The following is a 12,821-nucleotide window of genomic DNA, read 5'->3' on the forward strand; positions in this document are numbered from 1 at the left end:
CCTCCTCCCTCTCGTGTTGTCTTGAGAATTAAGTGTCACTACAGATAAGGTGCTTCGTTCAGCACGTGGTGCACGGTGAGTCCCCAGTGGGATGAATGTCTGTGGCTGCTGCTGTCCTCACCACACCAGCCAGGTGCCCTGGGCCTCTCCAGGACAGAAAGTATCTTTCTTCTTCTTTTTTTTTTTTAACGTTTTTATTTATTTATTTTGAGAGAGACAGAGACCTCATGGGTGGGGGAGGGGCAGAGCGAGAGGGAGAGAGAGAGAATCCCAAGCAGGCTCTGAGCTGCTAGTGCAGACGTGGGACTTGAACTCACAAAACTGTGAGATCATGGCCTGAGCCGAAACCGAGTCGGACGCTTCGCTGACTGAGCCACCCAGGTGCCCCAGGACAGAAGGTATCTTAAGAGGCCAACTCTGAAGGCCTTTCTGGTTTTTCTTGTAAGCCCCCTCTGGGCCTGAGAGCCTCTTTGTGAAGGAAAGAGAGGATGACGTTAGTTCCGTCTCTGGAAGGCCTGAGCCTTGTCCGGGCACGTGCAGGGCCCTAAATGTGCCTAAGTGGCCAAGGAGGCACCTGTGTGTAGGCACACATGTGAGTTGTGTGCCCACGTGCGTGTCCCAGGCTCCTGGGCTGGGCCCACAAGTTGGAGGGGCTGGTTTCGGCCTCTTTCTGGTGGGCACGTGTAAACAGGTGCAGCTGCCAGTTGGGGTTCCGTCCCCTGGGTGTCTGGGGTTTCTGGAATCCATTCGACACAAGCTTCTTTAGCACCCAGGGCTTTACCGCAGAGGGTCCGAGCACCGGGGCTGTGGGGAAGGCCCTTCTGCCGACTCCTCTCAGCCCGTCCTTGCTCTGCCCTCTCCTTCCAGATGGGAAAAACCAGCTGCTCCTGGCCTTGCTGAAATGCACAGGTGAGGGCTTTGGAGGGGCGACGTCTGCGTGTCCAGGAGAGGCCGTCCTGGCAGGGGTGATCCTGACCTCGGCGCAGGGAGGCCTCTTCTGCCGGCCCGTGTTGGCTTTCCCATGGTCGTCAGGGCCTGCATGGGGGAAAAGTAACTTCGTGACCCCTAGCGCCTCTCAGAACCACGGAGACCTCATGTCGTTTTCTCGCGCCCAGGCGACAAGCCTCAGGGCCCTGGAGCCGGGAGCCCTGTCTCTGGCCATATCCCGGGCCTGGTTGGATCTAGATGAGGACACGGGATGGAGGGTGATGAGCAGGGAGGCTCCTTGTCCGTAGCACCCTCAGCCCCAGCCTGGGAGTCCCTACCCGGCAGACAGTGGGGGGGAGGAGGGGGCTGGTGGGGGGGGCTGGTTGGAGGTGTTCTCTGTCCCTCCCTTCTTTCCAGAAAGTCTCAGCCAAAGGGCAGCTACAATGGAGTCTAGGTCAAAATTGGTCACTGAAACCCAGTTGGCAGAAGCCAGTGATCAAAAAGGGTCTTTTCCAGAAGGTTGGGATCCCACACAACTGGTTGATCGAAACTGGCCAGTTCTGCCAACCATGTCCAGAGCAGGGGCAGGGTGGGGGGCAGCGGGAAGGAAGAAGGCGTTCTGCTCAGAAACAGAGAAAATGCTCAACTGCCTTTCTTGAAGCATGGCTCTTGGTGGCAATGCTTGGTGTCACTGTCGTTCTCAGGGCAGAGAAATCCCCGACACGTGGGGTAAGGGTTTTGGGAAAGCCTTAAAAAAAAGTTTGGTTTTTTTTTGTTTTTTTTTTTTTTGAAGAGACAGGTGGATGGATCACTGAGCTAATTGAGTTTTTTGGCCAGTTGGCCTGCTCTTTAGAGAATTGGGTTCTGTGACGTTTGGCGTTTGTTTGCCGGGATCAATTAACTTCTGGCAGGCTGGGGCCCCGAGGGGGGCGCTGGCGGGGGGGGGGTCGGTTCTGGGCCCCCGGGCCTTGGGACGGGAGCCTGCTGATGGCCCGGGAGCGCCCAGCCCAGCGGGGCCCCCGCCCTGCCCTCTCCCCAGACACCGATTTGCAGCTGCGCAGGGACGCCGTCTTCTGCCAGGCCCTGGTGGCCGCCGTGTGCACCTTCTCTGAGCAGCTGCTGGCGGCCCTGAGCTACCGCTACAACAACAACGGCGAGTACGAGGAGAGCAGCCGGGACGCCAGCCGCAAGTGGCTGGAGCAGGTGGCGGCCACCGGAGTGCTGCTGCACTGCCAGTCCCTGCTGTCGCCGGCTGCCGCGGTGAGTGAGGGGGCGAGGCGGCGCCTTCCGGAACTCGGTACAGGAGAGCTCTCTCTTGCTGCCCCGGGCTCTCGCGCACCTCGCCGTGCGTTCGGCGCTTATTGGGCCCCTACCGTGTGCCACCGTTACAGGCGCTGGGCATCCGGCGGCGAACAAAACCGTGCCCTTGTGGTCGAGAATCTTAAATCCCGGTGGGGGAGGGGCAGACGTAACTAAGTGAGATGAACGATACGGACCAGTGGTCCTCAATTAGCCAGGGCAAGTGTACCTCCTGGGAGACACTTGGTGATGTCTGGAGGTATTTTAGGCTGTCAGAACGGAGGGAAGACGTGGATACTTCTGGCGTCCGGGCTTGGGGATGCTGCTAAACCTACAGTGCTTAGGATGCCCCTCCCCAACAGTTAACCTGGCCCCAAATGTCAGCAGCGCCACCTCTGCGTGTGAGGATAAAGGCTAAGGAGAAAAACACGGAAGGGGGCAGGAAGGTGGCCAGTGAAGCCCTCACTGAGAAAGTGACATCTGACTAAGAATCGAAGGAGGCGGGGGAGTGGGCCATGAGGATACGGGGAGGAAGCTTCCAGGCAGCAAAGAACAGGAGGTGCAAAGGCCCTGAGGCAAGAGCCTGCGTGCAGTGTCTGAGGAACAGGGTGCCCAGAATGGCTGGAGCAGAGGGAACCGGGGGAGGGTGGGGGAGGGGGGTCCTGAGAATTAACCGCGACACACTGTGCAGGGTCTTCCAGGCTGTGGTAGGGGCTTTGGCTGTTCCTGGGTGGCTGTGAGCCCCGGGAGGGTTTTGAGCAGAGGACGGACCCGGGTCTGATTTCTACGCTTAATGAATCGCCCGCCCATGCTGCTGGGTGGGGATGAGACTATGGAAGGGCAGCCTGCTTTTGGAACAGTCAGGTGAGATTCCCTGGTGCAGACAGCATCTCCTTTAATCCTCGCGGTAGCCCTGAGGTGGGTCCTTTACCATCCGCATCTCAAGGATGAGAACGCCGAGGTCCAGGGAGTCAGGTTTGAACTCTGGGAGTCTGACTCTGAGCCTGGTTAACCCCTAGGGCACCCTGCTTTCTTTGCATCTTCTCTTTTATCCCTGACTCCCCTGTCTGTTCACTGTCAGGGCTCGGAATCAGCCCCAAGGAGGCAGAGCCAAGTTCTCAGCCTTTGAGGGTGCCGGTGTCCGGAGCTGACACCCCCCAGCAATGCGGCCCGTAGTGGCACTTGCTCTGTGCTATTTGCTCCTCCACACCGTGTGCCCTCGGCTGAGCTCCCCCCCCCACCCCCCACCGGCCTCTGCAGCTCTGAGCCTCCTGGAAAGTGTGGCCGAGGCACGCCCTCTGCTGGCCAGTGTTGCATGCAAATGTCTGCCTGGCCTGAGATCTACTCACATTTGGTTCCCGAAAGCACCCCTGGCGGGACCGAAAGGCAGCTGGGACAGCCAGCCCTCACTTTCCTCTTCTCAGATGAGGACATGGGGCCCAGTGCATTAATTCATCAGTCACCATGATGTGCCAGGCTCTGGGCTGGGTGCTGCGGGTCTGAAGCTAACTGAAGGGAGATGGAAAGGAGGAGAGTTCTATAGAAGTTGCAGAAGCGACTGGGTTTCTTTGGGTTCAGGGGTCAGAGCCAGCTTCTTTAGTGAGGGGATGTTTGAGCCGAGACCTGGGTACCGAGACAGCTGGTGGGCTGGGTGGTCTGAGGAAGTGTTCTGGGCAGAGGGAACAGCATGTGCCAAGGCTCTGAGCAGGCTGGGTATGGTTTGGGAGATCAGGCTGGCCACATCTGTAGGGCTTGGGACTATTCGGGGAGTAGAGAGAGGGTTCAGAGGCTCTCCCCGCCTCTCCAGGTTATCCATGTCTGCCCTGTGCTGGGGGGCGAGGGTGGCAGAAGGAAACCTGCAAAGAGGTTGGTGTTGTCCTTGTACTGGGGGCATTGGGGGGGGTGGGGGGTGGGGGTGGGGGGTGGGCCAGCAGAGTGTTCCGGTGGCTGAGCTGGTGGGGGCTTGGTGATCTGTATAGGGTGAGGGGAGAGAGATGTTGAGAAATCCTTAAAGGTTGGGGGCTCGGTCCCCTGGGCCAATGCTAGTGTGCTTCGCCAAAGTGGGCCCGTTGGAGGAAGGTGGGCAGGAAAATGGGGACTTTTGTTGGGCGTGTTAGGCTTGAAATGGCTAAGATGGATCGGTGCACATTAGAACATAGATGGGTTCTGACCACGGGAGGTACAGGATAAGCCTAGAGCAAACGCAATTTCACGTCCAGCCCTGGACAGCCCAGCGCAGGACCCTGTGCCTGGTAGGCACGCAGCCTGGTGTGTTGACCAGAGTTGAATCACAGAATCTCGAAGTGAAATCTCAGGATAGGGGTGGCATCTGAGACCCCTCCACCCTGTCTCCCTTCTACAGAAGGAGGAACGGACCATGCTGGAGGACATCTGGGTGACCCTGTCAGAGCTGGACAATGTCACCTTTTCCTTTAAACAGATGGATGAGAACTACGTGGCCAGTGAGTGATTCATAACATCCCTACTGTGAGAGTTGGGGTTCTGGGATGGAGGTGACTGCTCTGGGGCCACCCTGCCACCAGGGCAGCTGCCCAAGGTTAAACCGGATCTGGACTTTCAAACCTCTTGCTCCCAACATGAGTCCCAAAGCCGAACCTTGGGGCATGTATGGAAAGAGGGGTTTCGTTTTGTGTAAACCCAGTCATCTCCAACAGTTCTTGGAATAACAGCCAATACCCAATTCTTATTAAAATTCTGCCCTAGAGATACTTCTTTGCAGTGAAGACTTCTTAAGATTTCCTAAGGGTTTATACCATAATTTTTTCCCTGACTTTCTCCCTCCCTCCTTCCCACCTACTCTTTCACCTGCACATCCATTCATCCATCCATCCATCCATCTATCCAATCCATCCATCCAATCCATTCACCCATTTATCTGTTTACCCACCCATCAATTCAATTTATCCATCTGTCCATCCACCCATCCATTCATCCATCTATCCATCCATCCATCCATCCATCCATCCATCCCATTCACCCATTTACCTGTCCACCCACCCACCCATCCAGACAGCCCATGCATCCATCCATCCATCCATCCATCCATCCATCCCATTCACCACCCATCCATGGATCCCTCCATTCACCCATCGATGAATCCATGCATCCATCCACCCAATCCATCCATTCACCCATATTCATCCATCCATATCCATCCATCCATCCATCCATCCATCCATCCATCCATCCATCCAGTCCATTCACCCTTTATCTGTTTACCCACCCATCAATTCAATTTATCCATCGATCCATCCATCCATCCATCCATCCATCCATCCCATTCACCCATTTACCTGTCCACCCACCTACCCATCCAGACAGCCCATGCATGCATCCATCCACCCATCCATCCATATCCATCCATCCATCCATTCATCCATCCATCCATCCATCCCATCCTCCCATCTGTCTGTCCACTCACACACCCAACCAGCCAGACAGCCCATCCATTTACCCATTCATCCAATCCATCCATCCATCTACCCAATCCATCCATCTATCCATCCACACATCCATCCATCCACACATCCATCCATGCCATCTATCTATCCATCTTCCCATCTATCCACCCACCCATCCATCTATTTGTCCATCCATCCATCCATCCATCCATCCATCCATGAATCAATTTCCACCTCCTTGGGGCTGATGTCATCCTGTTCAAAATGCACAGACTGGAGTGTAGATGGACAGCAAGTGTCTTCTGAGGTACCAACTGGAATTGACTGGCAGTGGCTGCCTGTCCACAGGCAGAGTTGGGCTCAGGGACAACTGTTGACTGGTTAGTGATTTTGCAGGATGCGGTGTGAATGCCGTAATTTTGCCACTCCTGCCATAAACTCTTCCTTATGGGTGCAAATAAGATGCAGGTCCTGTTCGAGGGTAGGTCTTGCCAGGTAGAGGCCCTGGGCTCCCAGGTCAGGGGTACAAGGAGTGCGGTGAAGCTCCGGGGACCCTGGCCGCTCCCCAGGGGGGCAGAACCCGTGCCAGGTCTAAGAACAAAGCGGTGGAAACCAGGACCTGCGGAAGGAGGCGGAAAGAAGTCAGAGGCTCCTCTCCTGTGTGCGGGAAGGCGGGGCTGTCCGAGGCCAGCGCTGGAGGGAGGGCAGGGAGGGCTGACCAGTGCTCTAGGGCGGGCAGGCAGGGAGGTCCCATGATGCCTCCCCGAAGGTGGGAGCCAAGAGATTCCGAGGCTACTCCGCAGAGGTGGTGAGAGCGGGGACGTGCGGGGACGCCACTCTGCCCGGCGAAGGTAGAGCGGGACTCCCCCCAGGCCCAGGGAGTGAGCCGCCCTGTCCCACTGTGCCCTCCCACAGACACCAACGTCTTCCACCACATTGAGGGCAGCCGGCAGGCGCTGAAGGTCGTCTTCTTCCTCGACAGCTACCATTTCTCCAAGCTGCCCTCCCGCTTGGAAGGCGGAGGCAGCCTGAGGCTGCACACCGTGCTGTTCACGAAGGGTGAGTTGTGGGGTGCCGGGTGGGGCCCGGCGGGGGGAGCCGAGGCCTCTGAGCACACCGGGACCCGGCCACCTGCTCTTCTGCTTTTTCCTTCATAGCTCTGGAGAATGTGGAGGGGCCACCCCCTCCAGGCAGCCAGGCTGTGGAAGATTTGCAGCAGGAGATCAACGCCCAGTCCCTGGAGAAGGTGCAGCAGTATTACCGCAAGCTCAGGTAGGTATCTGCCTGGGCTGCGTGCTGGGGACAGGAGTCTGGGCACTGCCGTGGCAGGGCAGGCATTAGCACGTAAGGCACCGGGCAGGTCCCCAGTGTGGGAGTGCACAAAACACCCTTTCTTAAGCACCTGCTGTCTGCTAGGCCCTCTGTGTACACGGGCTGTGCAGATTCTCCCAGAAGTCACAGGAGGCCATTCTAGCCACTTCACAGATGAGGAGACTGAGGCCCCGAGAGCATACCCAGCTTGCTCAAGGTTGCACTGGTAGACAGTGGCTGAGCTGAGCTTTGAACTGGGTCTGTTTCCCTTCAAAGCAGATTCTTCCAATTGAGAGGAGCTGTGTATTCCGTTCTGTGTGGGGTGGGAGTTGGAACAGGGGTCCTGGCCTTCTTGAGCCTGGGAGGAAAGAGGGTGAGCCCCAGGGCCTTGGCCCTGCTCAAAAGAAACCCCCAGAGAGAAGCGGAGAGCAGGGGCCACATCTGCCAGAAAGAAGCTTCCGGCCCAGGGAGGCAGCTCTCAGCACCACCCCGCCAGCCCGGCTCCTTCCTAATTCTGCCTCACCTTCTTCCCCTGTGGAGAAGGTAGATTGAAAATCAGGAGATCGGGATTTACTGTCTCGGGGCCCAGCTTCACCATCTGGAGATGGGAGAGTGACGCTTTCGTTTGCTTGTTCAGGGAAAACATCCAGCTGTATTATTACAACTGGTGTCTCTTTGGATTGGTCAAAGCCATCAGTCTGTCTTGTGCCATTTGTTGAATATATATATATTTTTTAATGTTTATTTTTGAATGAGAGAGAAAGAGTGCGCGTGCAAGCATAGGAGGGACAGAGAGAGAGGGAGACACAGAATCGGAAGCAGGCTCTAGGCTCCGAGCTGTCAGCACAGAGCCTGACTCGGGGCTCAAACCCACTTAACTGTGAGATCATGACCTGAGCCGAAGTTGGACACGCAAACGACTGAGCCACCCAGGCGCCCCCATTTGTTGAATATTTGAAACATTGCCTCCAAGAGCACTCCCATATCCATCCCTTCCTTTATTCAGCACGCGTTAATCGAGAGCTTTTGTGGGCCAGGCTCTGTTCTGGATGCTTGCTCAGGAGACCGCAGTGGCCAAACAAAGCCTGTTCTTCACGGAGCACAGATTCTAGAGCAGCAGTTGCCCTGCGTTGTCAATAAAGTTTTATTAGCACACAGCCACGTTCCGTTGCGTTCTGTACTGTCCGTGGCTGCTTCTGGGCTACAGCAGCAGATCTGAGCAGCATCTTGATGGAGACAGTCTGGTCCACACAGCCTGAAACACTTACTGTTCTGACCCTTCACAGAAAAAACTTGGCTGAGCCCTGTTTCTAGAGGGGGAGAGGGGCAATAAACCAGTAAACGAAGAGCACTGTAACGTGCCAAGTGATGAGAAGTGCTCAGAGGAGAGACTCAGTAGGACAAGGGGATAGACGGTGGGGAGGCAGGGTGCTGATTGTGACAGCAGGCAGGGAGAGGTGGCATTTGAGGAGTGCCTGTTGGGGGGGGGGAGTACGCAGGAGGCCCCTGTTGTCCCCACCCCCCACTGCTGGAGGAGCAGGTGGCTGGATGGGGAGAGCCGTGCAAGGCGCTCCCAGTGTGAGTCTTTGGGGGAACAGAGGGGCAGCGGGCCCGCAGTAGGGTAGGGGCCCCGCCCTCACCGCCACCCCCATCTTTCTCTCTCAGGGCATTTTACCTAGAACGGTCTAACCTGCCTACGGATGCCAGCACGACAGCGGTGAAGATAGACCAGGTGTGCCCCCCCTTCCCTCACCCTGCTGCGGAGCTTGGGCCGGGCTGCAGGCTGCTGTCAGGGTCAAGGTGCAGCAGATGGGGCCCAGGGTCCCGGCCCAACACCCCGGCCCAGCACGAATCCTGGCGGAGAAGCCCCTGAGGCCTCTGTAGTCCCCCCTCCAGGGATATCCCTCCCGGGAGAACTCCTTCCCCGTTCTAGGAGTTCCAGCTTCCTCCCCACCCACCTTTGAATTCCTTAGATGTTTCTCCCCCTGCTGGCATGGGTGCACCTGTGCCTGTCTTCTCTCCCTTGTTTACCCAAGCATGTCTCTGCAGCAGCCGCCCGCACCAGATGTGGCCGTGTGGTGGTCTTTTTGTTTGATTGAAATTTGTTGCCAGCATTAAAATTTTTTTTTAAATGTTTATTTATTTTTGAGACAGAGAGAGAGAGAGAGAGCATGAGCAGGGGAGGGGCAGAGAGACAGGGAGACACAGAATCTGAGGCAGGCTCCAGGCTCCGAGCTGTCAGCACAGAGCCTGACACGGGGCTTGAACCCACAAACCGTGAGATCATGACCTGAGCTGAAGTCGGACGCTTAACCGATTGAGCCACCCAGGCGCCCCTATTGCCAGCACTTCAAAATCAAAAGCTTTCCAGTGAAATGGAGGCTTCTAGCTTTTCTTGAGAAATGGAGAGATCTGGCTGTGTGCGGCCCACATTCCCACGTGTCACAGTTGCCCTTCCGAGGGTGTGTGCTCCGGGCCTTTTGCCCACGTCCCAGGCGCAGGCAGACCTCGAATTTGACGGCACTTTTGGGGGTACTGGCCTCGGGACTGGAGGCTGGGGGCTCCCGGAGAAGTTGGTGGGCACGGCCCCTCTGGGAGTCCGTGGTCTGGCTGGCAGAATATTAAGGTGACACAGAGAGAACGGGCAAGCCACCATTTTGTGCCTGCGCAGGTGATGGAGGGAAGGTCCTTGCCAGGAAGGCTCTGTTGGGAGAGGACAGGAGAGGGCACTTCTTTCCGGCTTAGTTAGGGGCACACTGGGGCAGGTGGAAAGAATTAGGTAGGAAGGCTAGGCTGGAAATGTAGTGTAAACACAGAATACCAGCTTGCGGGGCAGTGGGGAGCCACAGATGGTCCTTGAGCAGGAGTCGTGGAAGGTTAACCGGGCTGTAACCCCCGGAGAGGTGAGCCGGGAGGACAGCTACAATAACAGAGCCGGGCGAGAGGGAGATTGATGGGGAGCAAGGCTGGTGGGGGCCTCCTCTCAATGCCCTGGGGTCTGTGTGTGTGTGTGTGTGTGTGTGTGTGTGTGTGTGTGTGTGTGTGCCTCACAGCTGATACGCCCCATCAATGCCCTGGATGAGCTCTGCCGCCTCATGAAGTCCTTCGTCCACCCTAAACCTGGTGCCAGTGGGAGCCTGGGCGCCGGCCTCATCCCCATCTCCTCGGAGCTCTGCTACCGCCTGGGTGCTTGCCAGATCGCCATGTGCGGCACGGGCATGCAGAGGTGAGCTGCTGTGACCCTGGAGTTGGGGGGGCGGGGTGCTGGACGGGCTTCCGGGAGCGGGGAGGCAGGCGGCCGGGGGCTGAATCCTGGTTCTGGCCCTGCCTGTTGAGCCCAGCCACAGCCTTGGCCCTCCCTCTCGGCCTCAGTCTGGGCAGCGGGACTGCAGGGCTGCGTGGGTCCTAGGTGCCCTGCTCTGGTTCTCTGTGCTCGGTGTGAATGAGCACCTGTGCAGGGTGGTTCTGCCTGACCATCCGTTCGCCATTAACGCGCTGGTCTTCGCTGGGGCGGAGCTGGCCTCCATGCCTCGTGGACACCCCCCCACTTTCTGCCCGTTGTCCCTGCTCCTCGTCCCCCAGGGGTGGGAGTCACCTTCTCTGAGACACTCCCTGACCTCCCAGTTTAAAACCGCACCCTCTTGCCCCCCACCCCCCTTCCCCTCCCCCTCCTCCTCCTCCTCAGCAGCCCCACCACCATCCCACACGCTGGGAGCTTGGCTTGTGTGTCAGTTTACGCCCAGTCACCCCCCCCCCCCCCCCAGTGTCGGCCGGCTCTGTGAGGGCAGGAACTTGTTTCGCTTCTCTGCCCTAGCCTGGCACTGAGCAGCACCTGGCACACAGCAGGTGCCCAATAAATGCTCGTCGCGAGTGCTTGCTGTGTACTGGGCAGCACCGTTGTCAATGGATTAACTCATTTCCTCTTTGTAGCAAGCTGGTGTGATATGGCCTCTTCCAGGGGTTCACCGTGTCCCGATGCGAGGAGGGCACTGCTGGCGTCTAGTGGTCAGAGGCAGGACAGCCCCCCACGTCCCCCGGTCCGAAGGTCAATAGTACCTCGATACTGGTCTGCCCCTGTCTCGCGGTTGAGGAAGCCGGTTGGAGAAGGCAGCTTACCTGCTGAAGGCCACAGAGTGATTATATGTGGCTGAGCTCTGAGTCCAGGGGGTCTGGCTGCAGTGCCCACGTTGTAGACTTGTTCAGAACAGACGTGAGGGATGAACGGATATGTCCTGTCGACAAGTTGGGAGGCCAAGCGATTAAGGGAATCACTTCAGTTGTTTCCTCCAACAAGTGTTTATTTACCAAGGTCCTCTTCTGAGTTGGCCTTTGGGAGTTTCAGAGAACAAAACAGGCGAAAGGGAGCAACGGCCGCCTGGTGCTGACGCCTTAGTAAAGCAGGAAAACGCCCACTGTGTGCGGGAGTGCTGGCTGTGGGGAGGAAAGACGGGCAGGTGTTGGGGTGGATGGGGGAGGGGACAGGGGGGTTGGGGGGCCTCTCAGGGAGAAGATGCCTGAGGAGGAAGGAGCAAGTCCAGCAGTTTTCTGGGGGCACGTGGGGCAGTTCTCAGGGCAAGAGAGCAGGGCATGAGGCCTGCCCGGCAGCGACGGCCCCTCCCGCCCCTCCCCTGCAGGAGCACCCTGAGCGTCTCCCTGGAGCAGGCGGCCATCTTGGCACGGAGCCACGGGCTGTTGCCCAAGTGCATCATGCAGGCCACGGACATCATGCGGAAGCAGGTGAGGTGGCCCCACCCTCCAGGGACTCTCGGGGTCTCGTGGGCTGAGGGCATGGTGGCATGAAGGGCCCCAGACCTGGACCTCCTCCCCATCCGGCGGGGCCCCGGATCTCAGCTTCTGGGGCCTCCCGTTACTCCCCTTACCCCACCCCACCTGCACCCACACACTTCCTCCCTGAACTCTGTGTAGAGGCAGGTCCCAAGCCTCCTTCTTTCTTCCCAGGGACCCAGGGTGGAGATTCTGGCCAAAAACCTCCGAGTCAAGGATCAGATGCCCCAGGGTGCACCGCGGTGAGTGGCTGCTCCCCCCAAGCCCTCTGGGAGGCCAGGACCGGGCTTGGCCGGAACTCCTGGCCTCACCCCGGGAAGCCCCCATGGTGTTCACGCGGGGCCCCACCGCTCGTTTATGGGGACGCACTTTGGGGGGGCCGACAAACACCACTGCAGGCAGCGTTCTTAGTTCTTCGCCAAACAACAACCTTGTGAGCATTGTCTCCAGCCGGCAGCTGGGGGGACTGAGGCACAGAGAGGTTAAGTATCTTGTCCGAGGTCATACAGCTAGAAAATGGCGGAGCTGGGACCCTGCGCCCTGGCAGTGGAGGCCTAGGGGCCGCGCTCCTGACCACCGTGCTGCCTTGCCCCTCTGTCCTGCCTGTGTCACCACAGCGGCCTCCGGTCCGGTCCCCCTGCCATCATTCTCCCCACAGCAGATCTGACCCACGAGTGGCTCCCTCTTACTTGAGGGTGAAGCCCAGGCCCTTGCCGGTGCAGCCGCGAGGGAACCCGGGGGCCGCCCGCGTGGTGCCGCAGAGGGTCCCCCCGTCTGTGAAAAAACTCCCAAGGGCGGAGCGCTGTGGCTAGTTTGCCACCACCGGCGTGGGAAAGCGCACAGCTCCCGCCGTGTGCACGGACGCGCACACACGTATCCGCACCCCCAAACACGCACGTGCAGACGCGTCTGTGTCTGCAAACTCGTTGCCGGTCCGGAGGGGGCCAGACGGCCGGGGGGGAGCACGAGCAGCGTGGGGGGTTTTCACCCCGCATCTTTTTATACCCGTCGAGCTGGGCGCGTTGGGCGCGGATTATGTGCTCAAAAAGAATGGGCGGCCGGGCCGTTGCTCATGGG

At 58.3% G+C, this 12,821-nt stretch overlaps 1 protein-coding gene across 2 annotated transcripts in view; it reads left to right on the forward strand.

Moving 5' to 3' along the window:
• The window catches only part of PREX1 (phosphatidylinositol-3,4,5-trisphosphate dependent Rac exchange factor 1), a 186,880-nt gene that overhangs the window by 172,311 nt on the left and 1,748 nt on the right, over window positions 1-12,821 (forward strand). For both annotated transcript variants that reach the window (XM_047851928.1, XM_047851929.1), the window contains 9 exons: window positions 868-909; window positions 1,967-2,187; window positions 4,589-4,688; window positions 6,564-6,707; window positions 6,806-6,920; window positions 8,625-8,691; window positions 10,013-10,185; window positions 11,594-11,696; window positions 11,919-11,986. In XM_047851928.1, coding sequence (XP_047707884.1) covers window positions 868-909; window positions 1,967-2,187; window positions 4,589-4,688; window positions 6,564-6,707; window positions 6,806-6,920; window positions 8,625-8,691; window positions 10,013-10,185; window positions 11,594-11,696; window positions 11,919-11,986 — 1,033 coding nt within the window. The remainder of the gene's footprint in view (window positions 1-867; window positions 910-1,966; window positions 2,188-4,588; window positions 4,689-6,563; window positions 6,708-6,805; window positions 6,921-8,624; window positions 8,692-10,012; window positions 10,186-11,593; window positions 11,697-11,918; window positions 11,987-12,821) is intronic.

The sequence above is a fragment of the Prionailurus viverrinus genome, chromosome A3 (genome assembly GCF_022837055.1).
Source record: "Prionailurus viverrinus isolate Anna chromosome A3, UM_Priviv_1.0, whole genome shotgun sequence".
NCBI classification, from domain to species: domain Eukaryota; kingdom Metazoa; phylum Chordata; class Mammalia; order Carnivora; family Felidae; genus Prionailurus; species Prionailurus viverrinus.